This window comes from Giraffa tippelskirchi, chromosome 14 (genome assembly GCF_054371585.1).
Source record: "Giraffa tippelskirchi isolate mGirTip1 chromosome 14, T2T-mGirTip1v1.2.pri, whole genome shotgun sequence".
NCBI lineage: Eukaryota > Metazoa > Chordata > Mammalia > Artiodactyla > Giraffidae > Giraffa > Giraffa tippelskirchi.
In genome coordinates this window covers 43,254,168-43,281,591 of record NC_137288.1, presented here as the reverse complement: position 1 = coordinate 43,281,591, position 27,424 = coordinate 43,254,168, and the positions used below count along the sequence as shown (strand labels likewise).

General features: G+C 35.2%; 1 protein-coding gene across 8 annotated transcripts in view; it reads right to left on the bottom strand.

Moving 5' to 3' along the window:
• SS18 (SS18 subunit of BAF chromatin remodeling complex) overlaps positions 1-27,424 on the bottom strand; it is a 70,589-nt gene that overhangs the window by 36,274 nt on the left and 6,891 nt on the right. For all 8 annotated transcript variants that reach the window (XM_081562738.1, XM_081562741.1, XM_081562740.1 and 5 more), the window contains exon 3: positions 22,098-22,182. In XM_081562738.1, coding sequence (XP_081418864.1) covers positions 22,098-22,182 — 85 coding nt within the window. The remainder of the gene's footprint in view (positions 1-22,097; positions 22,183-27,424) is intronic.

Below are 27,424 nucleotides of genomic sequence, written 5' to 3'. Positions count from 1 at the left end.
TGTACCAAACTAACCCTCTTGCTAATAAAAGCTATAAAATCCAGAGAGGCCACTCTCTCCTTCCTAGATGGCCCAAACTCTGCCTGTGGAGTGTCTTTCTCTCTAAATCCATTTCTCACCTATCACTTGGTTCTCACAGAATTCTTTCTATCATGAGACATCAAGAATCTGAGCTTCATCAAGTTCTGAAACCAGGAGGTGGATTGAGAAAGATCTTGCTGTGATTTATGTCAGGAGTATTGTGCCTATGTTTTCCAAGACGCATTACTTTATATTTGTGCTTCTTTACCTGGTTAGTTGTACTTTTTGAAAATGGCAAAGAAAAATTAAAACTGTTTCTCTAAAAAAATAAAATCTAGATAAAAGTAAAAATCATTTGAAGGCAGTGAACAGTGATGTACACAGAGAGGAACAAGAGGGGCTACAACTCTTAAAAGAAGGGAAAAATAGAAACAACACAACCCCACAACCACGCTGGCTTTTCCTGACTTCAGGAAAACAGACCCCAAATAGGAGGTGGCAGTCCTACTAGATTGAGAGAAGACAGAGATTTTTGGCTACCAGAGAGCTGGAAACTAAAGAACAAAGTCCCAGAGAGAAAGAACCAGAAAGAAGGGGAAAATTCAAGAAAACTAGCAGAAAATAGCAATTATGACAAAAAAGAGCTGAGAAGAGATTTCAGCTCTGCCCTGTTCAAGGGAGACAAAGATTAGAGTAGAGGTCCCAGAACATCAGAAGGGCCTTCAAACAAGTCAATCCCTCTGTTAAGATTTCAAAAGAGCCTCTACTTGGATTAAGATCAAAATTTAAATAGATCAGCCCTACCAAGTCCAAAAACCCTCAATTAAAATTAAAAGGCATTCTACAAAAAATAAGAAGAAATGGCCAAACTCATCAGGATGGCTACAATAATTTTTTTTTTTTAACTACAGAAAATAGCAAGTGTTGGTAAGAAAGTGGAGAAAATAACTCTCATACATGCTGAAGGGACTATAAAAGGGTGCAGCTGTTGTGCAGAACACTTGAGCAGTTTCTCAGAGATGTAAACACAGAGCTATCAAAGGACCTAGCAATTCCACTCCAGGTATAGATCCAACAGAACTGAAGACATACATTCACACCATATTTATACATGAATGTTCACAGCAGCACTATTCATAAAATAGCCAAACAGTAGGGAAAAAACTAAAAATTCTGTAACTGATGAATGAATAAACAAAATGTGATAAATTATCTACACAGGGAATGTTTTTCAGCCACAAAATGGAGTGAAGTACTGATATGCACTACAACACAGGCACATCTTGCAAATACTTATGCTAAGTGAAGAAGTCAGACTCAAAAGTCCATACATGGTGTGATTCCTTTTATATGAACTGTCCAGAACATGCAAAGCCAGTCAGAAAGTAGACTGATCAGTCTTTGAGAGGGGGATGGGCAGAGGGGAGAACTGGAGCTGACGTCAATGGTCATGAATCTTCTCTTTGGGATGATGGAAGTGTCGTGAAATTAGATAATGGTAATGGCTGTATACCCTGTGAATACACTGAAAACCACTGAGTTGTATACAAGCATTCCTCACTCTATTGTGCTTCAAAGATACTGTGCGTGTGTGTGTTTTATAAACACACAATATACTTGCTCCACAACCTGTGTGGAGCAAGTATATTGGTGCCATTTTTCCAACAGCATTTGCTGATTTCAAGTTTCTATGTCATGTTTTGGTAATTTTCACAGTATTTCAAACTTTTTCATGACTATCACATTTGTCATGGTGGTCTGTGAGCAGCGCTCTTTAATGTTACTACTGCAAAAAGATTACAACTCACTGACGGTTCTGATGCTGGTGAGCATTTTTTAGCAATCAAGTATTTTTTAATTCAGGTGTGTACACTGATGTTCAGACATAGTGCCAATGCACATTCACAGACTACAGTACAGTGTAAGACAACTTTTATATGCTCTGGGAAACAGAAACATTTCTGTGACTAGATTTATTGCAGTATTCACTCTGTTGTGGTGGTCTAGAACGGAACCCACAATATCTGAGGGTGACTGCACTTTAAAAGGTTAAAATGGTGAACTTCACACTATGTGAATTTTATCTCCATAAAAAAAATAAGAGAGTAGATGGATGACCAACAGAAATAATAGAAAACAGAAAAAAGACACGTAGGTCATTCACATTTTAGTTATATGAGAGATTTTAATAATGACTGATATGTTCCAGGCGAAAAGAAAACAGGATAAATGGAGAATTTCAGCAAAGCCTAGAATTCTTATAAGAGTAAAATGGAGCAACAAAAATGTAAAATAAAATCACACATCAAGATAGAAAAAATGGAGAGAAAATACAACTCAAAAGTGTTAAAGACATGTATGTCATGCTAAAAAGGCCTAACACACATCTAACTGGAGTTACAAAAGTGCAGAAAATGACACATAAGCAGTAAGAATGCTGGTCAAGAATTTTCCAAAGCTAACAAAAGACATGAGTCTCTAGCAAACATATGAAGCTCTACAAACCTCAGTAGGATATGAAGCAAATACAGCTAGACACATCAAAGTCCTAAAAGCCAAAGTCAAAGTGAAAACCTTAAAAGTAGCCAGGGAAAATAAGTCACATTATCTTCAGCAGAATGGCAATCAGACTAAAAACCTATTCTGTATCATAAATAATGGAAACAGAATACAAAAAACCAAGATCTTTAAAGTGCTAAGACAGAAAAAGAAAATAATAAATCAACCAACCTAGAATTCTATACTAAGAGAAAATATACTCCAAATACAAAGATAAAATAACAACAGTTTCAGATGAATGAAAGCTGAGAACACTTGTTCAACTGAAAAGGATTCATCCAACTAAAAGAAAATGGCCCCAGACGGAAGCACAGAACTAGAGGAATTAACAGAAAGGAATGGAAAGGTAAATATGTAAACAAATAAAAACATTAACACTTACAATAACAGTAACAATGACTAGTACAATTTAAAGATATGTAGAAGTATAAAATATGACAAGAATAACATAAAGGACAACAGAATAAATAAAGTTGCTGCTGCTGCTGCTAAGTCGCTTCAGTCGTGTCCGACTCTACGCGACCCCACAGACGGCAGCCAACCGGTGTCCGCCGTCCCTGGGATTCTCCAGGCAAGAACACTGGAGTGGGGTGCCATTGCCTTCTCCGATAAATAAAGTTAAATTGCTATAAATTTCTTGTATTTTTCAGCAAGTGTTAGAAGTACAGATTTAGATTGGAATCTAATAAATCAAGCTTGCACAATGCAATCTATAGAGTAACTACTTCAAAATGCCTGTACACATATAAAGGAACAAATAATGCTTGACTAATTCAAAGAAGGACCAAAAAAAGACAAACAGAAAACCAGTATCAGGCTGACAAACTCAGACCCTATTATATCATGTTCTACATTAAATGTTTATGGACCTCTCATTTCAATAAAATAACAAACACATTACTGAATTTTTAAAACACTCAACTATATTCTGTTTACAAGAGATTTACTTTAAACTTAAGGACATACAGATGTTAAAAGAAAAAGAAAAATATATAAACATTAATTAAATGTATGGTGATGTCACTATGTATCAGACAGTTGACAAATCAAAAACTGCTACTACTAGAAATACTAAAGGGACAGTTTATTATAATAAAAGGATCAATTAACCAGGAATGTAACAATCATAAATTTGCCTACATCTTATAACACAGCTTCAAAATCCATACCGTAAAAGTTGACAGAATCAAAAGGAAAAATGGAATAATCCATAATAATGGTTGGAGATTTTAATATACTTCTAGTAACTGACAGGACAAAAAAACACCTAATAGGAAAAAAAAGCCTTAGAATATAAGATCTGACAACACCATTAACAACTCAATTTAATTAACATGCTTAGACTACTATACACAACAACTGCGTAATACACGTTCTTCTCAAACACTCAAGGAATGCAGACCAAACTAGGCTACATACGGGGCCACAGAGGAAGTCAACAAATATCAAATGATTGAAATCACATGTTATATGTTTTGAGCACAGTGGAATTAAACTTGAAATCAGTAACAGAAAACTAATAAACTGTTAGTGAAGAAATCACAATGGAAATTAGAAAACATGTTGGAATGAATGAATGGTAATGAAAATGCAACATCAAAATTTGTGAGACAAGGACTTCCCTGGTGGCCCAGTGGCTAAGACTCCCAGCTCCTAAAGCAGGGGGCCTAGGTTCAATCCCTGGTAAGAGAACTAGATCCCCCATGTTGCAACTAAGGCCCAGCACAGCCAAATAAATAAATATTTTAAAAAAAGCAGCAGCAGCCAGGAAAAAAAAAAATATGTGAGATACAGCTAAACCATGAAAATTTATAGCTTGAAAATGCATATTTAAAATGTGTTTTTAAGAAAGGTTGAAAAATTAATGACATAAGCTTCCATTTGCAGTAGCCAGGAAAAGACAGCAATCAAACCCCAAGTAGTATAATGAAGGAAATAAAATAAGACAGGTACAGAACTCAAGGAACCATATGCAGTCTTTTAGAGAACACAAAAATGGGGAACAATTTCCAAGTCTTAATGAGGTCACCAAAACTCTGATACCAAAACCTGACGATGACATCACAAGAAAGAAATTTACAGGCCAATATTTCTCATGAACAGACACAAAAATCCTAAACAAAATTTTGCAAATCAAATTCAACTGCATAAAAACGATGATGCATTATATAACCAATGAAATTTATTTCAGGAATGCAGGCTAATTTAACTTTCGGAAATTAATCATTGTAACTCACCAAATTACCAAAATAAAATTCATATAATCATCTCAATAAAGGAAAATTATCTGTTAAAAGTCAACATCCACTAAAGACTTTAAAACATTAAGAATGGGAACATCCTTAACCTAATAAATCTAGTTTACAAAATAAAATATATACTCAATATCATCTTTTACTGATAAAAATACTGGACTTTCAGGAAGAAAATAAAAATTCAGGAACAAGACAAGTATATTCATTAACACTGTATATTTAATAAAATAAATAAATCAATAGACAAATCAACAGTATAAAAAAAGAATAAAGTAGGGGGAAAATAAAAGATTGGTAATGACATATAATTATTATGCAAAGATAACATGATTGAGTGCATAGAAAACCCAAGAGAATCTTTAACAAACTGTTAGAATCACTGAAGTAACTAGAGACAAGGTCTCTCTCTCTCTCTATATATATATATATACCTATATATGTGTGTATATATACCTATATATGTGTGTATATATATATAATTTCTATAATTTCCAATAAACTAGAAAACTAAAATTTTGAAAATGATACCATGTATAATAGCATCCAAAAAACGGTGACTAGCTAGGAGATAAATCTAGCAAGAGATGTGCAATACTTCTACACTGTGACATTGTTGAGAGAAATTAAGGGGTTTACTAAACAGAGGGATACGTCATTCTCATTGACTGGAAGACTAAATATTGTGGAGATGTACCAGTTTCTCCAGTGTTGGCTTAGAGATTTTATGTAATCTCAATCAAAATCTCAGCAGGCTTTCTGCAGAAATTAACAAGCTAACTCTAAAATTTACATGGAAATACAAAAGACTTAGAACAGCCAGGACTCTAGAAATACAACATTACCTGATATGTAGTGTTCAGGTATGTGGCTGATGCAAGGACTGATCAACAGACCAACAGAATAAAAGAGTTGTTGAGGAACAGCTCCACACACACAGTCACTTTACAACAAAATGATTTATATTCAATGGGTGAAAACTGATCTTTCCAATAAATGGTACTGGATAAACTGAACATCATATGAACAAAAATGAACCCTGACTCCTAGCTCAGATCATAAACAAATTTAATCTGCAATGAATCATGGATAAACGAACTTTTAGAAGAAAGCATATCTTCATGACCCTGATACAAGAAAGTATTTTGTAAACAAGACACTGAAAAGAAACAGACTGATAAACTGGATTTCATTTAAATTAGAAACTGTTCATCCAAAGACACCATAAAGAGAATAAAAAGGTAATTTATAATTTTCAAACTGGAAGAAAGTACTTGCAATATATACAGTCAGTAAAAGATTTGTATCTAGAATATACGAAGAACCCCTACAAATCAATTTAAAACACAACCCAGTTGAAAGTGGGCAGAAAACAGGCATCAGAGAACTTTTTTGGAATGATAGCATTATTCTATATCCTGATTGTAGCAGTGGTCACATGGATTAGCCAAAATTCATCCACTTATACAATTTAAATGAATGAATTTTATTCTATGTAAATTATAGCTCAAATGTCATTTTCTCAAGAAAGTCTTCCCTCACCCTCAGGGTCATCAGGCCCCATTATCTGCCCCCTTAGTCCTAGATGCCCTTCCTTCATAGCATTGCAACTGTCACTTAAAGTGTTTGCATAATTACTTAATTAACATCTGTCTACCACACTGTATGTTAATTTCTATAAGGACAGAGCCCATAATTATATTTGCTTATCACTGTAGCCCCGAATCATCTAGTATCAAATACAAGTGAAGTGTTAATTGCTCAGTCGTGTCCAACTTTGCGACCCTATGGACTGTAGCCCGACAGGCTCCTCTGTCCATGGGATTCTCCAGGCAAGAATACTGGAGTGGGTTGCCATTTCCTTCTCCAGGGTATCTTTAGGACCCAGGGATCCAACCTCGGTCTCCGGCAATGTGGGCATATTCTTTACCATCTGAACTATCAAATAGAAGTACTCAATAAATAATTTGTTACATGAAAAAATGGGGTTTCCCTGGTGGCTCAGACGGTAAAGAATCTACCTGCAACGCGGGAGACCTGGGTTTGATCCCTAGGTTGGGAAGATCCCCTGGGGGAGGGCAACCCACTCCAGTATTCTTACCTGGAGAATCCCCATGGACAGAGGAGCCTGGTAGGATCATGATTTTTGATTGTCAAAATTGCCTACTCTTAACTGCACACCTCCATCTGGAAGTCTATTAGACACCTCAAACAAAATCTACAACACTGAGTCCCTGACATCTCGGCCTCAGTCTCAAATCCCTTTATCCAACAATATCAGCTGATGGCAATTTCATCTTCCAGTTTGCTCTGCTGAAAACCGACAGGGGCATCCTTTACACCTCTATTCTTCTTACACACTGCCTCCTACATCCAACTTTCAACATATCCCTTGGGCTCTACCTTCAAAATAAACCCACAATTTGACTTCTACTACCAACTCCTCTGCTACCACCCTGGTACAAGCCACCATCACCACTCACGCTGATTACTGCAAGAGCCTCCTTGAGGACTCTCTGCTTCAACCCACGCTCCTCGATAGTACATTCTCCACAAAGTAACCAGAATGAACTTGTTAAACATCAATCCACTCTCTGGCTCAAAACCCTCCATGAGCTTCTGGTTTCAGAGTGAAAAACAAAGTCCTTACAACAGCCTGCAAGACTGGCTCTGTTCACACACCCTCCTTACCTTATTCTGTTCCAGCCACAAAAAGCCAGGCACAGTCTCATTTAGGAGCTTTCTTTCCACTGCTTGTTTCCTCTGCCTAAAACACTTTCTCAAGTCTTAGCTCAGACGTTACCTTCTCAAAGAGGTCTACCCTGACCACTCTATTTCATATTATAAACTCCATCCCAGCTTCCAGTATTTCTAATACACCTCTTCCTCTATTTGTTTTCCTTCTCCTTAGCTCTTTCCATCTCCTAACAGGCAACATGATCTAATTATTTATCACGCCTGCCTTGCTTGATACAACATAAAATCCAAAAGAGCAGGAATATTTGTGTTTTGGTAAAGTAACTATTGCCTAACACACAAGAGGCATCTAATACTTAGGGAACAAATGAAGAAACCATCAAATTTAAATGATTTACTATAAAACTAAAAATAATTCTGACTATAAAATATCTTCACTATTTCTTTAGAATATTTTAAAAAACTGAAAAATACAAATTTTAGTTTAATAATCTCTGACCTGTATAAATATCATTAGTGTAACTGTCACTAAAATAGTTCCCCAAAGGAGGCAATCAAGTAACATACAGAAACAGATTAAAAAGAAATTATTCAAAACAAGCTACATATATTTTACATATACAGATAGATACATATACACATATAAATACTTCCAAAAACTAATAAAGAGATGATCCTTAGACACACACAAGAGTCTTGATGAATCAATCAAGATTGGATCCAAAAGCCCCATCATATCATTATTTCTTACTTCCTAGTCCTAAAACCAGTCTCCCAAAATGAGTTTTACAGATATCTGAAACAGTTTAGGAAGGTCTCCTCGATTCCTCATTCATGCTACCCAGCAAAATAGCTATCATGATTTTTCCTAGAAGTCTGAAAAGACAAGGTAAGCAACAATGTTGGCAAAATGCTCCCTGTATAGAGAAATGTGTTCCCATAGATTAATTCTCTATGAAATGCACGGTTACCTCCTTTATGAAACCTTCTCTAATCCTCAACAGAAGAACTAATCACTTCTATTATGTTTGAAATGTACCTGAAATATACATACTTCTAAAATAGCATATAATTAATACTGCAGAATTACTGCTGTCTTTAATTTCATTTATAGAATGCTCTGGCATATAAAATACAGATACACATTTCAAAACACCATTTCACCTGCAGTATTGCTGTTTTTAATACCAAAATGTCTTAATTAGACACCTTTTATTTTGCAGCACTTATTAAGGTAGAAGAGAAAGAAGACAGCTGTGGCTGGTGAAAGAAAAGGGAGTAGTCTGAGATGATCACTATGTTTCTCAGTACAAGAACTCAGTGTTTATACTACTCACTTGAGACAGGAAATACGAAAATGCAGGCTATGCACTTTTCCCCCCCTTTAACAGCAGGGAACAGAGGAAACTTGAGAGAGATGAGTTTTGCCCACATCATGCGGTGAGGAATATTCAAACTGGGCATGCCAAGTGGAAGCTAGATTCACAGTGCACACCTGGGCAAGAAGATAGCTATTTGGGAGCCAAGAATATGACAAAGTGAAAGTGAAAGTCGCTCAGTTGTGTCTGACTCTTTGCAACTGCAAGGACTATACAGTCCATGGAATTCTCCAGGCCAGGAGTGGGTAGCCTTTCCCTTCTCCAGGGGATCTTCCCAACCCAGGGATCGAACCCAGGTCTCTCGCGTTGCAGGTGAATACTTTACCAGCTGAGCCACAAGGGAAGCCCAAGAATACGGAGGAGGAACCTCAAGTCAAGAATATAAAAAAACCAGGAATGTGAGTGAAATCTCCCAGAATGGGTGTGTATAGTAAAAATATGTTCAAGGATAGATATCAACATTTGATGGGCAGGTAAAAGATAGGGAGCTGAATAGCTAGAAAAGTAAACAAAGAAAACTATCACAGAAGTTAAAGAACACAAGCTTCAACATTATCACACTGACCAAATAAACAGGATCATGTTCATCAAACACTTAAAACATTCTGAAACACTCTGAAAAGATGCCAATATTGAAGAAAAGTCCATACCATAAATCTAAATAAAATTTTAAACGCTTTCATTAAAAAAAAAACTGTAATATAAAATAGGATAGTGTGTACAGCAAGGTTCTACTTGCATAGAAAAGAAGGGGAAAGTATGTATTTACACTGGCTTTTATTTGAATAAAACAGCAAGAAGACAAGTTGGATGTGGGTTTTGTATAGCTTTTTGCAGTCCTTAATGTTCTAATCACATCAAAGTATTACCTGTGCTAAAAATTAAGCTAAAATTTATAAATGAAACAGACCTTGCTTTAAAATGTTCCACAGCTCTAACCATGTGTTTCTCCACTTCACTTGGATCACAACTGCAAACAGCTAATTTTGTAAACAGCAAATCCTGTAATATCAAACTTTAGTCAGTGAAACATCTTAACTAATGAGTGCTCTGCCAGCATGGTCACTGACCTGAAGACAAATATATGATCATTTTTACTGATACTTGCCTAAGGAAAGGCTAATCGAGTGCCCAACGCTAACTAAGACTATCAAGTGTGGCATCCTTCAAAAATGCAATTTAGGAAATAAAAAACAACATATAAGGTGTAAGGCTACTTTCCCTAAGCTGATTTTCAGTAATAATTTAAGACTTTTATTTTTTTGTACAGAAAATAGATTAAACAAAAATTTTCTTTAATACCTAAAATTACCTGGTTAAATTAGAGATACTTTTTAAAACTTAATGCTCATAATGAATTAAGTGAAAAGCCAAGACAAGCAATTCCAGTCAACTTTCGGCCTTCTTTTAAAATTAAATGCACACACACTCAAACTCAGTGAGTGGCGTGAATATCAGTTAAGTCTCCAAGCTCCATCCCTTATCCTGCATATGTATTCAGTAACTGAATTCCGCCAATCTTCTTTCAAACACTCCCAAATCTGAATTCTCTTTCCATGTGTACACTCCAATCGCGTACTACCTTCATTTTCATCACCATCAATATTTACTGAGTACCTCCTACATACTGGACACCCTGAATTGTTTTATTTAGTCCTCCATGTAATAGAATCATAGAGTAATTGTAAATTCTCATATTGTAAAGTGGTCATGGTATACATCAAATGAAGGTAAATACTACAGGAAAAGGAATCATATTTTTCCAAAGTTTTACATATCCTCAAACGTCATTGAATATCCCATTCAAAATACACAGCAATATAAAATCCTCAATTCCTGGTTATACAATAGAATCAACTAAAAAGCTCTTAAAATGTGCAGCCAAGGTAAAGAAACACTAGACTATATGATTATCCAAGTTCCTTCCAGCTCTAAAACTTTAATTCTGTAAAAATATTTCCAGACTGTACGTCTTCAAAATGAACTACTACAATAAAAATAAACTATTTTCTCCCCAAGTTTTTCCCAAAGAAAAATTAAATCAATAGATAAAAGCTTTTTAAAATTTAAACTGTTCTCTCATAATTCTTTCCTGAATCAATGGTACTTGAAAGTGAAAGTTGCTCAGTCATGTCCAGCTCTGTGTGACCCCATGGACTATACAGCCCACCAGGCTCCTCTGTCCATGGGATTCTCCAAGCAAGAATACTGGAGTGTGTTGCCATGCCCTCCTCTAGGGGATATTCCCGACCCAGGGATTGAACCCAGGTCTCCTGTATTACAGTCAGAATCTTCACCATCTGAGCCACCAGGGAAGCCCACTGTTGTTTAGAAAGTAAATACCAACTCTGAAAACCAATATTCCAGTGATGCCTCCAACATCATAAGGTAGACAGGACCCTATATACACATACTAAATGGAGTCAGAATAGTGTGCACTTTGAACAATGCCAACTTTGCATAAATATTTGGCCTCTTTCAATGTCACCTCAGATGTCAAGTATACTGCTTTTAAATATGTCCACAGACCATATTCTCTGAGTTCTGATTTGTGATTTGCTGCTTTTTGGTTATGGGCTTAAAATTGAAAAATCAAACTTGTTAAAACATATATAAAATTAAGAATAGTTTCTGTTAGAAACTTACAATGCATTTGAAACAAGAAAAGAATACCCAGGGCCCAGACTAAGAAGTAAAACGCCTGATGGTTAGTACACTGGCTTTATAAGTCACCTTTCCCCTTTTAGGTCTTTTTCCATTTATTCCTGGTCTTTTAATTCTTGACTTTCATTCAAACAGAAGAATCTTGCTAGATCTGGCCTAGTTTCAGATACATAAAATATTACTATAAACACATAATTCCTCTTTTTGGGGTGATATTAAAAACTGAAAGTTGAGCTTACATATAAGTACGGGCACATTTCCAATTCCCACAACCAGTTAAAAAAAAGTGAAAAACTCCATTCTGGAAAATTTGAGTAAAATCATCCTAAAACATAGTCTTTTTTCAGGGTCAAAATTTCTCACACTACAGTTAGGAACTAGTATATTCTATTCCTTTTGGCCAATTGGTGATATGTATTCTGTTTCAGTTTTCCCAAATTCACCTTTCTTCCTATTTCATCTCTAATCCAGCTGCTTCCCCTGCAGCTGATTTTTACCCTCTCTAGCCCCGTTTTTCTTTATCGGTCCAACTCTCCGTTGTTCCCCTTACTATGAGGATCAATTTATTTCTAGTTTCTCTAAAACCCTTCCTCCTTTGCTAATGTCGCTTTTCAAACAACTTAAGCTTCAAAATACTCATTTCTTAAAATGAAAATTTGGTCACAAACTTCAAATAAAACTTTGACCAGTATTAAGAGGGAAAAAGTTTATTTTGAAATACACAAATGGCAATATCTATATTCTTCAGCAAAATATGTAAAATGGTGCCTCTGTGTTAAATGAATCTGAAATAATGGTAATTTTGTAATGAAATCTGTCTTTCCTATGTGATGGTAAAATAATATTTGCCTTGAATACAAAAAATAATAATTTTTACTGTCCTATTTGATCTGTAGGGAAAAATATAAATGCTATTTTAAAAAATTGCAAAAAATTTCAGTAAAGTGTATAACTCAGCAACAGGGAAGAATGGACTAATAAATTCTGAAACAGAAAATTTTGCAGTAGCTTAATGAATTTCTATGGTAATCTAAATTTTACCACATTGGCTTCTCAATAATTACTACTTTCCTGAGGATGGACAAGAGAAATGAGTAACTAAACCTCAAGATGCGTGCTATGAACCAACACTGTTGTGTTCTCCATAAAAGCTAGAAAGAATAAGGGACGTATGTGAGAAATAATAATGTTTAAGACTTTAAGGTATTTCCATATTCTATGAAGACAATATTTCAAATCAAGACAAACTGACAAAATTCAGAATTGCACAGTATCCTAAGTTACAGAGACTCTCCACTGGTCGGGCAGAAGGGATATGGAAGGGGTAACAGAACCACTGACAACACTGTGCACACTCCTTACTCCCCAGCCACCCACGAGATTCTGGTAACTGTCTGGGGGAGGATGTCCCCTCTCCACACTCAGTGCCCTGACTTAAGAATCCTGTAATGTGTTACTGTTTTGATGAGAATATGATCACAAAAGGGTTATATCTTCCAGGTGTACTAGAACAGGAGGAAAAAAAAAAAAATCAATGTAGGTCACCATGGTGACAATAAGTGAAATTCTTAGCCTACATCTTAAATCCACAGTATAGTCCCCAAACTATAAGCAGACTCATTCGTTTAACATTTTTTTTAACAAACTTAACACCTAAGGACAAGAACAATGCTAGACAAAAAAGAAACAAAAATGATTAAGGCATTCATTTACCTAACAACACAACAGAACAATCAAGTCACTGCAGGTTGTAAAATTTAGATTCAAGCTCTAGAAAAATCTAGCCAACTCCTACCCTGATACACAAACTTAAGAGCAAAGGGGTCAAACTTTTATTTCCATTCCATCCTAGTAGTACCATGACTGATTGATATAATGCATGAACTGCTTTCAGTAAGGCATGGGTGCAAGGGTCATGCTACCACTTACCAAGACACCCGAATCATCCTGAGACTCAGTTTCTTCAACCACGGAATGGGACTAATATCTTAAAGAATTCTGAGGATGAAATACAGTACTCAAAAGACCCAGTACTTAGTAGTCCTTCTGCAAGTGTGTTCTCTCTCTCCAGTGAAATAGGCATATCTGAGAAGCCATAAAAATAATTAATATACTATAGATAGCAAAACAGAATTCTATTCCAATACTTAAAGGAATCACATAGGGTGATGGCAGAGGAGGTCATTCAAATCCTCCCTGGTGGACAACAAAAAAGCTGGAGAAAATATTTCAAAAACATGTTTCAAGACATGGAAGAGCAGACAAAGCAATTAAAAATGCACAGGCCAAGCTCCAGAAGAAAAAAAAAAAATCCAGAGACATGGGCCCAAACCTGGGGCTACATTTGCTGTGGGCACAATAGGCAGTGCAGAAAGCTGGTTGAGAATTTCCCAAAACTGATCAAAGATTTCAATCCACAGACTTCAGGAATCTCAACAAAACACCAAGCAGGATAAATAAAAAGAAAATAGATAAATAAAACACCTAGAGAGATCATAGTAAAATTGCAAAAAACTCTAGACAAAGCAAAACTCTTCAACACAAAGAAAATAGTCAAACTGCCTTCAAAATAATATCATTTTCATCGACACAGCTGTCAACAGATAAAGGTCAGAAAACAAGAGAATTATTAATTTAATGTACTCATTCATATGCCAACCTAAAATCTGTCCCTGGCAAAAGCATCTTATAAGAATGATAGTTAAAAAACAAAAAAAAACAGTTTTCAGATCACATACACCAAAAAAAGACGTGAAGGTATTTGTCACCACTAAACCAGTGCTAAAAGGAAATGTTGAAATATGTTCTCTTGGGAGGAAAAAAGAAATGATCTGAGAGAAAAGGCTGGAAATAAAGGGAGGAATGAAAAGCATCAAAAACGGCAACAATGATAATTCTAATGAATACTAACTTTAAAAAAAGTAATAATCACTTGTGAGTAAATAGTAACATTTAAAATGTGTAACAACAACAGATAAGTCACTGAGAAAATGAATAGAAATACAGTAACTGAGGGTTCTTGAATTAACTGTATAGTAACCTATATAGTAAAAGAATAGTAAAGCATATAAGTATATAATTTCCAAATGAGCATTTAAAAAAAAAAAGGAATAATAAAAAAATTATCCAGATAGAAAGAACAGAAAAAGGAATATAAACAGATGAGACAAATACAGTGTTTGTATGGTAGGTTTATATGATGGTTTAAACTCAGATATATGAGCAATTACGTTCAATATAAATGGATTTAATGTTTCAAGTAAATAACAAAGATTGTTAGATTGGATTTCTTGAAAAGTTTACATATTATTCATAAAACAGGTATCTCTAATGCAAAGAAATGGAAAGGTAGATACAACATGAAAATGCTCAAGAAGGCTGACCGAGCTACACAAAAACCAGACAAGTAGATATTAAGGCCAGAAGCATAGAGACAAGGAGGAATACTTCATAACGACACGTTACCAAGAATCAGAAAGCTATAACATTTCTAAACATACAAGCATCCACTAACAGCGCCTCAAAGTGTCATAAAATCTTAAAACTTTACAAAGGAAAACAGTCAATCTATAACTATACTTGGAAATTTTAAACATACACCTCTCAGCAGCTGATAGAACAAACACAAAAGTGAAACATCACGAAGTTAAAAAAAAAAATCAGTAAGGCTATGTATTAATAGAAGATTCAAACAAGATTAACACACTTGAAACAGTCAACATATACAGGACTCTGCACTCAGGGGCTAACGAATACATGGAACTTTTGTAAAAACTGACCGTATGTTGGACCACAAAACAAATCTCAAAATCTCAAAGAATTCCCAAGAACTGAAATCATATGAAGTGTTAACTACCCACAATGCAATGAAGTCAGAATAAAATCTCCCTGCTTGCAAACTAAGAAATATATTTACCAACCCATGTATAAGGAAGAAATAACAATTAAAATTATAAAATATGTGGAACTGAATAAATATGAATATACTACACAAAAGAACTAACTGGACAGAAATTTACGCCCTCGAATGCATAAATGAGTATGGAAGGATTAAAACTGAGGAAGCTGGCATTCATCTTAAAACTCAGAAAAACAACAGCAAAATACAGTGAAAGAAAATAAAATGAAACAATAAAGTAAGATCAGAAACAAGCCATATCCAAAAGCAAGACAAAAGAGTAATGTCACAAAGTCTGGTTCTCAAGATTTTTTTAGGGAATCCAAAAGGTCAAAACTATTTCCATAATAGTACTAAGACAATGTTTACCTTTTAGGCTATGTTGGTATTTATAATATCATGGTGCAACAGCAAAAGTAGACATAACAGATGCAGCCTTACATCAAGGCATCAAACTCTACTGTAAATCACTGCATCACAGACTGGCAGTAAAAGAAAGTCACTTTCACTTAAGAATGTCCTTGATAAAGCACTAAAAATTATTCATTTATTAAATTCTCCATGTCAGTTAAACACTCCATCTGATGACAAAATGAGAAAATAATAAACATATCTGCTGCAAATCAAAGTAAAATGAAAACACTTTGTGACTGAGCTGCTTGCTGATTTAGGCACTGTTTTCATGGAACATCTGCGGCTCACATGGTAAAGAATCGGCCTGCAACACAGGAGATTCAGGTTTGATTTCTGGGTTGGGAAGATCCCCTGGAAAAGGGAATGGCAACCCACTCCAGTATTCCTGCCTGGAGAATTCATGGATAGAGGAGCCTGACTGGCTACAGTCCATGGGGTCGCAAAGAGTCAGACACGACTGAGCAACTAACACTTTCACTTCCCTTCATGGAACACCAACTTTACTTCAAAGAACAATTTCTAGACAAACTACACTTATCCAGGCAGACATCTTCCCAAAACTGAACACAGCGAGCCTGGAAAACAACTGACAGTATTTGTTGCCAAAGATCACATTGCCAATGACCCTTGACTTTTCAAGGAAGAAATGGGAATTTGGTAAACATATTTTCTACCTTGAGCTTGACAGCATCCCAATATATGAGACTTTTCTGATGAGACTGGTGGTAATTTCAACAAATGTGGTTTTTGGTATCACATAATGAAACATATCAGTATTTAGAAAATGTGCAGAACTAAGTGAATTTACTATTTTCCAAATGACCAAATCATGATGTTCTGAAATCATGCATGAGTAAAAGATCCATCCAACAATGCAAGACAGACCAACGAATTTTAATATACTGGAATAAGATAAATGTACTGATAAAATTTCAGATTCCATACTGCAACCTTTAAAAAAAAACACTTGCTGAGATGTGCTATACTATCAGATTATTCACAACAATCTGAAAAGGCTAAAAATATTCTTCCCTTTACAAATTTCCTATCTGTGTGGAACTGGGTTTTCTTCTACTTCAACCAAAACATATTATGCTAGATGGAATTCAGAAGTAAATATGAAAATACAGATGTTTTCTTTAAGCCAGACATTCAAAAGAAATTTCCAAAATTATTAAACAGTATCATTTACCTCACTAAATTAGTTCTCAAAGATATAGTTGTTTCTTCTTTAAAGAATCTTATTTATATTAACATGCAATGAGTTTAGTATTGTTCATTTTAAATGAATAGTAATACAATAAATAAAATAAATATATCATATATATAACATATGAAACTCCTCAGAGTGTTCAGTAATGTTTACATATAATGCAAATATGCAGAGTACATCATGAGTAACGCTGGGCTGGAAGAAACACAAGATGGAATCAAGATTGCCGGGAGAAATATCAATAACCTCACATATGCAGATGACACCACCCTTATGGCAGAAAGTGAAGAAGAACTAAAGAGCCTCTTGATGAAAGTGAAAGAGGAGAGTGAAAAAGTTGGTTAAACCTCAATGTTCAGAAAACTAAGATCATGGCATCTGGTCCCATCACTTCATGGGAAATAGATGCGGAAACAGTGGAAACAGTGTCAGACTTTATTTTGGGGGGCTACAAAATCACTGCTGATGGTGACTGCAGCCATGAAATTAAAAGACGCTTACTCCTTGGAAGGAAGGTTATGGAAGGTTATGGCTAACCTTGATAGCACATTTAAAAGCAGAGACATTACTTTGCCAACAAAGGTCCGTCTAGTCAAGGCTATGGTTTTTCCAGTGGTCATGTATGGATGTGAGAGTTGGACGGTGAAGAAAGCTGAGCACCAAAGAATTGATGCTTTTGAACTGTGGTGTTGGAGAAGACTTTTGAGAGTCCCTTGGACTGCAAGGAGATCCAATCACTCCATTCTAAAGGAGATCAATCCTGGGTGTTCACTGGAAGGACTGATGTTGAAGCTGAAACTGCAATACTTTGGCCACCTCATGCGAAGAGTTGACTCACTGGAAAAGACCCTAATGCTGGGAAGGATTGGGGGCAGGAGGAGAAGGGGATAACAGAGGATGAGATGGTTGGATGGCACCACTGACTCGATGGACATGGGTTTGGGTAGACTCTGGGAGTTGGTGATGCACAGAGAGGCCTGGCGTGCTGCGATTCATGGGGTCGCAGAGAGTTGGACACGACTGAGCGACTGAACTGAACTGAACATATAATGCAGTTTTGAGAACAGAGTTTGAGAAATGATGCAACAGAGAAAAGATCAAAGACAAACGCCGATTCTTTAAAAAGATTAAGAGAAAAAATACAATAAATACTTGGCAACTGTGATCAAAAAAGATTTTTAACAAGAAGGCACAAATAAACTACAATGAGGATAAAAAAAGAAACTATCACTACAGATCCTATAGACATTAGGAAAATTCTACAAAACCCTAACAGATGTTAGGATTATTCTACAAACTTTATTATCAATAAATTTGAAATTTTAGATAAAATGCTAAAAAGCACAATTTACTCAAATAGGTATCTCATAAAATATAGAAATAAACTGTCCTATAACCATAAAGAAATTGAGCAGGTAAATAAAAGTCTTCTCACAAAGAAAACTCTAGATCCAGATGGCTTTTCTAAAGAATTATACCAATCATCTAGGAAACAGCTATATTATGCAAATTCTTCCAGATAAGAAAAAGTGGGACAATTCTGCAGCTCATTTTATAAAGCCAGCAAAAACCTCAAAACAAAAATGAGACAAAGGCGTTATAAGAAAGGAAAGCTAAAAAGCAATTACACTCATGAACACACGTAAAAATCTTGATCAAAAATTCAACAAACTGAATACAGCAATTTTTTAAAAAAGATCATGACCAAGTGGGTCATGAAAAAGTAGGTTAAATTACTAAAAAATTCAAGAGCATTAAGACGTCAATCAATGTAATTCACCACAATAACAGATTAAAGAGAAAACTATGATCATCTCATTAGATACAATGAAAGTATTTAATAAAACTTAATATCCATTCAATATATAAACTCTTGGCACAAAAGAAACAGAAGGGAACTTCCTTAATCTGACTCAAGGTATCTACCCAAAAACTACAGGGAACATCATAGGGAAGGGAATGGTTAAACAGCGAAAGCTTTCCCTTTGTGATCAGGAACAAGATTAAGATGTCCTTCTACTCAGGAATGTACTAGAGGTCCTAGCCAGAGAAGTAAGGCAAAAGAAATAAATAAAAGGTGTAAGGACTGGCAAGAAAAGAACAAAACTCTTTATTCACAAATGATACATTGGTGAATAGAGAAAACAACAGTATCCACAGAAAAATTGTTAGAGATAAGAATTGAACAAGACTATGGGATTCAAAATCAATTGCATTTCTATGTTAACAGCAATCACAGTTACAAAATAAAACTTAAAAAAAACGAAGATTCCATTTAAAAATTGCCTTAAAAAGACAACATACTCAGCAACAGATCCAAAGAGAGGTATGTAAATCCTCTCCAGGAAAATCACAAAACTTCACTGACAGGGAGTAAAGGACTAAACAAATCAAAATATATGCAATGATCATGATTTGAAAGACTCAGTATTGTAGAGATATCAATTCTCCCCAAACTGATTTACAGTCAGTCATCTCAGTGAAAACCACAATGGGATTATAGTGAACGTGCTGATAAGTTTAAGTGTATAAGGAAATGCAAAGGACCAGTACCCAAGATAGTCTTGAAAAAAAAATAAGGAACATAAGGAAGAAGTAAAGAACTTCTCTAATATACATCAAGACTTATCACAAGTCTTGACTATGACAAGTGTGACAAGACAGAGGAAATCATCAAAACTGGCCAACGGAACAGAAGAGATAAGACACAGACCCCCAGGTATACGGGCACTTGATATATGATAGAGGTGTCATGACAGAAGTAGACAAAAGATATTTTGCTTTGTTTTCCCAATAGATAATGCTGCGAAAGAATTATCTACCTGGAAACAAATGAAATAAACCTATTCCTCATACTAGCTGGCAATCAAGATTATGGTAAAAAATCACATTATTTCAGATTCAAAACAAAATTTATTCATTATATATCCTTAGTGAGATATAACTTAAGGACAAGCCTATTATTGTTAGTGGCAACCCTGATATTGCTATATTGAAATTATGTTACATATATAGTAGTACAAAGTAAACAAGCGACTATAAAGTTGTTAAAATATCAAGATTTTTAGAAAAAGACAGAAGAGACACTAATATACAAAATTAAAGCTAAGTTTAAAAAAAAACAAACCTTTCCTGAGGTGAAAAACAACACTCATATTTTCTTCCTTTTTTTAAAAAAAGCATGTTTACTACTCTGTCCACTGAAAATGCCCCAAACATTCATTGGAAGGACTGATGCTGAAGCTCCAATATTTTGGCCACCTGATGTGAAGAGATAACTCATTGGAAAAGACCCTGATGTGGGGAAAGACTGAGGGCAGGAGGAGAAGGGGGCAACAGAGGATGAGATAGTTGGATGGCATCACCGATTCAATGAACATGAGCTTAAGCAAACTCCAAGATAGTGAAGGACAAGGAAGCCTGGTGGGCTGCAGTTCATGGGGTCGCAAAGAGTCAGGCACAACTTAGTGACTGAATAACAACCAAATGCAGAAATAACAAATGCCCCAAACATCCAAATTGTGGTCTCTAAATATCAACTCCCACAGAAAAAAGGCTAGCTGAAAAAACAGCTGGGACAGAATAGTTCTGGGGCAGAAATATAGTCAGTCTGATCTCTCTCACAAATTCTAAAGCAAAGAAGCTCTACAAGAATACTGGAATCATGTCAGCAGGACACAGAAGCCAAAGGAAGGGATTCCCACTGACCAAAGGTGAGAAACTTTGAGCATCAGTGTCTCAATGGATTTAAACACATTAAAAGTATAGAAATGTGTTAAGTTCAGATAACAATAGAAACAAAGACAAAATCCTTGCTCATCCTTTGCAAGTTGCTGGAGACCAGCGTGTTATTCTGAAAATTGATAAATTGATTAAAAAACTGATAAAGAATAGAATCAAGACTTTATCATGACTTTCCTATAGGAACTCTATTTCAAGGTAACCAAATATTTGCTGAAATTCTCCTTTTTAAAAGAAGTACAATGCAGGAGGAACTGTAAAATGAGAAATTTATCATTCTTAGATCCTAAGAAACAATGGACCCAATCAACAAGCAACAATGATTGATAAACCCATTAACTGAAAGGTAGATGAGGAACTTTATAATGGACTGATGAAACCGGTATCAACTGTGAGCACTGATCAACCTTAACATCACTAAAAACGGGACAACAAAATATGTTCCTCCTAACAAGATACAACAGGCCACACTCAACTCACATGGCGCAATCAATGAAATATTCAACATACAACTAAATCTAATTCTAGTCGAGCCTCTCCATCTATAAATTACCAGTTTAGAGGAAATAGAAATGAGATGGAGGAACATGTTAAAGGATCATGAGGCTACGAACAGCCAAATTCAGAATGTGAGAAATTCTACAAAATAAGTGACCCTCTTTCTTCAATCACTAAATGGAGAATGAAAAAAACTGATACAGGTTAAAAAAGACCTAAGACAGAGATCAACCAAAGCAAAGAGTGGGCCTTGTTTGGATTCTGTGGCGAACAATCGGCAAAACATTTGAATCTTTTTTAGATAACTGGGGAAAACTGAAAACATCCTGATTATTATAAGACATCAAGAGATTCTGGCTAATTCTGTTACGTGGGATATCAGTCCTTATCTGCTAGAGATGCATATTAAATTACATACATGATGGATAGGGATCTGCTTTAAAATATTACAGATTTGTTCCTAAATAATTTGTGTGATTACACATCAAAATAAATGAATAAATAGGTGGGTGGATGGATGAATGAATAGACGGATGGATATAACTTCCTTGGGCAGTGAATCAATTCTAGCTGAATTAATTCAAATTAAATATGAAGGCAAAATAATAAACCTAATAGATTATGTAAACGAATATCTTCATGTTCTCAGAGGAGGGCAGGATCTCCTAAACAAATCTCAGAATTACTAAACAAAAATGGGTCCTTCTGTACAGAACTCTATAAAAATTGTCTACACTTCCCACTATTTTAAAGGTACTTACTGCTGGTAAGAGAGACTGCATGTTCTGATTAGAATCTGCTATTGTAGCAAGGTAGACCAAGTTGGTATGCAACATCTGTTGATACCTATTAAAACAAAACAAATGTCAATATTAAAAAATCATTTTCTTCCTATCTGCTTACACACAAACAGCATTCTCTTTCTCAAGTTTTTAGTAAGAGATTTCTGTTACATGAACATCAGCAGCACTTCAATTTTTTCCTAGTTCTTCTGCAAAATAACTGCAAATAAGTACATTCAAAGACAAAAATAAACAGAGCTCCCGCCATGTGCTAGATATTCCTAGAGAATACTTAAACATGCCTTATATACTTAAACATCAAAGCAACACTATGAGGTAAAGGTTCTTATTTTCTCCATTTTACAGATGAAGAAACTGAGGTTTAGAAAGGTTAATACCTTGTACAGACTGCACAGCATAGAAAATGGAACACTAAGACAGGTAAGGGCTCCACACAAGCTACTGGGTTGGCTGAAAAGTTCATTCGGGTTTTCCATATTATATATGACACCTTATGGGAAAATCCAAACGAACTTTTCAGCTAACCCAATACATGTACAAAGAGATCTAGGATGAAGGAGTCAACAAAACTGATATGCTTATTCTCTTTCCTCTGCCATTTTCGTGTTGCCAAAAAACTCAAAGTCAAGTACAGTCAACACGCTCTGTTAAAATGTCAGAAAAGAGGTGGAAACCACGCATTTTTTTATCCTCATTCCCGCAGCAGTGACCAATAATTTATGCCTGCTGTAGTTGTGCTGCCCGACTATCAGGACCTGGCATATAGAGAGAACAATCTGGAAAGACCCTGATGCTGGGAAAGATTGAAGGCAGGAGGAGAAGGGGACAACAAAGGATGAGATGGTCGGATGGCATCACCGACTCAACGGACATGAGTTTGGGTGAATTCTGGGAGTTGGTGATGGACAGGGAGGCCTGGCGTGCTGCAGACCATGGGGTCGCAAAGAGTCGGACACGACTGAGCGACTGAACTGAACTACAAAAAAAAAAGTTACAAGCTAAAGCGCTGAGATGGAGTAAAGAACAGGACACCAACACCATTACATATTAACTTAAAAAAATAAAGCAAATTCTCATTACTGGCGTGAAGTGGTTAAACATGTTTATTGCTATTTTATTTACTTATGAATAATTTTTGCTAAGCCTCTCTTCATAATTTTAAAAATTAATTCCAATGAAACCAGACTGAAATTAGCAGTGATTCAATTACTAGTGTTGGTAAACACACAAAATACAAACTTAAAATCTGCATCAGATCGTTATTCCTTCAGAATTTCATTTACTAATAAACAGTATATAAATTAAAATGATGAAATAAGTAAAAAACACCTTTATTCTGCTAAATAAAGCCTTCTAATGCAGATCCCAAATGCAGTCATTTTCTAAAACAGACACCATAAAAGGAATCCTAGCAAATTCTTTGCTGTTAGAAAAACTAGTAAACTCTTTTTCCTGTTAGAAAAACTGGTTTCATTACTTTTTTCTTATTTAGTGAAGAACAAAATTTATTTCTCAATGAACTTGAAGTTTCTTAACTAATAAGATTATGCTTTTGTAGTTTGCTTGTTTTTTTTAGATTTAGTGAGGTATAACTGATATTTATAAAGAACTTCACATATTTAATATGTACAATTTGATGTTTGGACATACATGAACACCTGTGAAAATATCACCATCGTGGAGGTAAGTCATACCTAACACTTTACAAGGTTTCCTTGTTTCCCTTTACTGTTTTTTATTGTTGTTTAAAAACAAGTCTACAGGTTCTTTACGCTCCTCCTCACATATATTATATACTACGCTGCTCAATCACACGTGATATATTGTTACAATGATCCTTATACAAACAAGGACCAAGAAATAATATTTTGCAGTTATTCATAATTTTGCCACTGAAATTCTTCAAACAGCACTGACAGGCACCACCAGCTGGAACTACTTCATTATTCCACAGGGATCTTAAACGGAATTTAAGGTGCAGGGTTCCACAATCTTGCCATTTTTAAAAAACCAACCAGCCATTTTTTAATTAGAACATACAATGCATTTCAAAGGCTACTCCTTCAAGTTTTCCTCTTCTTCTGAGTAATGGTAAGGCTGTAATACACGTACTCAGATATGAGATTTGCTGACTGCCCTATCAAAAATAAAAATGCCAACGTTACTAAGAACTATGGCTTACTTATGACCCTTTAAGAAAAACTGTAGTCATGGTTACTGGTACTCAGTAAATCACTATTAAAATATTTAATCTGCCACATGTTGAGGCCCCATTTATAAAATGCTGGCAGTGAGAGTGGATCTCTAAAGTGCTTGTAGTTCTAAATATCTTCAAATATAGCAACTTTTATCAACTATTTTAAAACATTTCCCTAACTTTCAAATCTTAATTTTTAATCTTGAAATAATCTCAAACTCAGTTTCAAGAATAGTATTAAGAACTCCCAAATATCTTTCTCCCACACTCCCCAACTGTCAGCATTTTACATTTGTCTCATACTATTTCTAAACACACAAATCAACATTCACGCGCATGCAACTACACACTTTTTTCCAAAGCCATTTGAGAGTCAGTTACTGACATATACTCATCACTCCTAATACTACATTGTCAGTTTCCCAAAAACAAGGATACTCCCTTACATAACTACAGTACAACCATCATAATGAGGAAGTGAATGCTGATACAATGTTAATCAAATCCACAGAACACAGTCAAATTGCTACAACTGTCCCAACAGCCAAATCTTTTTATCTAATGTAAGGGGATAGGTAAAAATGAAAAATTTTAATGGGTCTTTTGTAAGTAACTTCATGAGGTTTTCTTTCTGGTAAAACTGCATTCTTCTTACAGCACTCACCAAATAAGCTTATTCTCAATTCTTCTACAAATATTCTTCTAAGAAACTTTTTTTATTCTATAAATACCACTAATTTATCACTGAAGCAGTTTTTAACGTATATGCTTATAATTTCTAAAGCAGTATATTTTATATAGGAAAACAGTACATAAACAAAGGGCAGATATAAAACATATTCAACATCTTATATTTGATGATGGTAACTGCCTAATAAATACTGGCAGGTATTTCCAAATACCTTTAATTATTAACCTATTAAATGTGAGGCAGTTCACTTCCCAAAGATTCCACTAAGAGCCACTACATCAATTACCTTGAATAAAGTTAAATAACCACTATTGAATTTATTGATATAATTATAAAATGAATCAAAAAACATGAGATTTCATTTTGAAAAAGATATCTTTACCTAGAAGCTATGAAGAGTATATTTATAGGTTAATAGGAATACAATGTAAAGAATAAAAGTTATTTTCATAACCAGAAATTTTAAATGAAATTCATTTATATTATGATGAACACACATTTTTCATTTGAGAATTGTTTATAACACATTCTGAAATAGATGCAATCATCCTGAAAAAAAAAAAATAAGGGCTGGTTTAATCATTCCAAATACATGGAATGATTTAGAAAATGCTCAAACCAAACACCATAAGACAGCAATAATATATTCTTACATACATGCTGTTAGAATTTAAAGTGAAGAGGAGCTGGGTGTACAAGCTCAACAGTGATTCACTGACTTATATGACTGTGTGTGTATGAATGTATGTATGTAGACAAGGAAAGAGTAATATATACAAACAGAGCTTCCCAGGTGGCTCTAGTGGTAAAGGATCCTCTTGCCAAAAAGGAGACACAAGAGATGAAGGTCTGATCCCTGGATTGGGAAGATCCCTTGAAGTAGGAAATGGCAACTCACTCCAGTATTCCAGCCTGGAAAATTCCATGGGCAGAAGAGCCTAGCAGGCTATTATCCATGGAGTTGATGTAATCAGCAAAAAATCTTTGGGTGATGAGAATATGGTGTTCATTCTCTAAATTTTATATATCCGTGTTTCCTAATTTTCTACAATGTATACACTGTGTTTACAAAAATAAAGTTATTTTTTATTTAAAATAAACTCTGCTTGAGGCAGTTATCACATCTTAAGGAACTGTTTAATTAAAATTGAACTGTCAATTCCCAAATGGTTGTCACTGATGGTTCTCTTATTTTCCTTTCGCTTCTCCTCCTGTGAGAAACAAGAACATTTATTAACATTGAGAGGAGAGGTTTTTTTTTCCTCTTCACTCCCAAACCAATGCTGACAACTTGAGAAACAAAGAGTACCTGGAAAACTCTAAGAATGAAATTAACTACAAGAGAAAGGGCAGAATTTAAGATTCTACCTAAATCAATTTAGGCCCCATTTATACCAGATACATCTATGTGAGCAAATCAGGTCTATGCCTAATAGGCCAAGAATGAGGAAAATGATCACATACACAAAAATGCTGAGAATATAAAGAATAAGACAGGATGAACTTTTGCCAACAAGTTGGAAAAGAGGGTTCTAGATCTGAACATGTCTTATCCCCGTCATTTACTGCCAAGGCCTATAGGAAACTGAACCAAACCTATGCCCTCGGCTTTGCCTGGCATTTTAAAAAGTCACAGGTGTGGTGACCACTTTGTAATGTACAGAAGGATCAAATCACTAAGCTGTGCACCAGGAACTAACATAGTGTTATAGGTCAGTTATGCTTCAAAAACAAACTCACAGAAAAAGAGATCAGATTTGTGGTTACCAGGGGCTTGGGGGAGGGTGCGGAATGTGGACCGGGCAGAGGTGCTGGATGAAGGTAGTAAAAAGAAAAAACCCACAAGTGAAAATGATTATTCTCATCAGTGCCTCACAACCGTTACTATTCCACAGCTGACTTGAGTTAGTGATCTCCCGACAGCTGATGATCAGTCACAGTTAAGCTAAGGAAGTAGCCCTGCTGGTAATTTCTTAGAATTTTTCACACATAAACAGAAAAGATTCATCAAAGAAAATATATGTAAAAGAAATGGCAGTGGTCACATAAAATGCAAAATGCACAAGTGATTACAAAATAAGATATCCTAGCACTCAGATCTTAATTTCTGAATATTCTTTTCCAAGAAAAGAATGAGGACCTGGAGAAATGGATGATTCCAGACTGGGGCAGGAAAAAAGTACAAGATAAGCCTGGAACATTCTGTCATGCAAGAAAATTCTGTAAACGCTCAAAAAATAATAAGAGATGTATCAAGAAGCCAGCTTGAAGGGCTGCCAGTGGCCAGCATTTGGGATAATTTGAAAAAGAAAATATATAGACTAATAAATTATAATCCAGAAAATATAATAGAAATCCGTAAGTCCATTCAGATATAAATCAATGAATGAATGAATG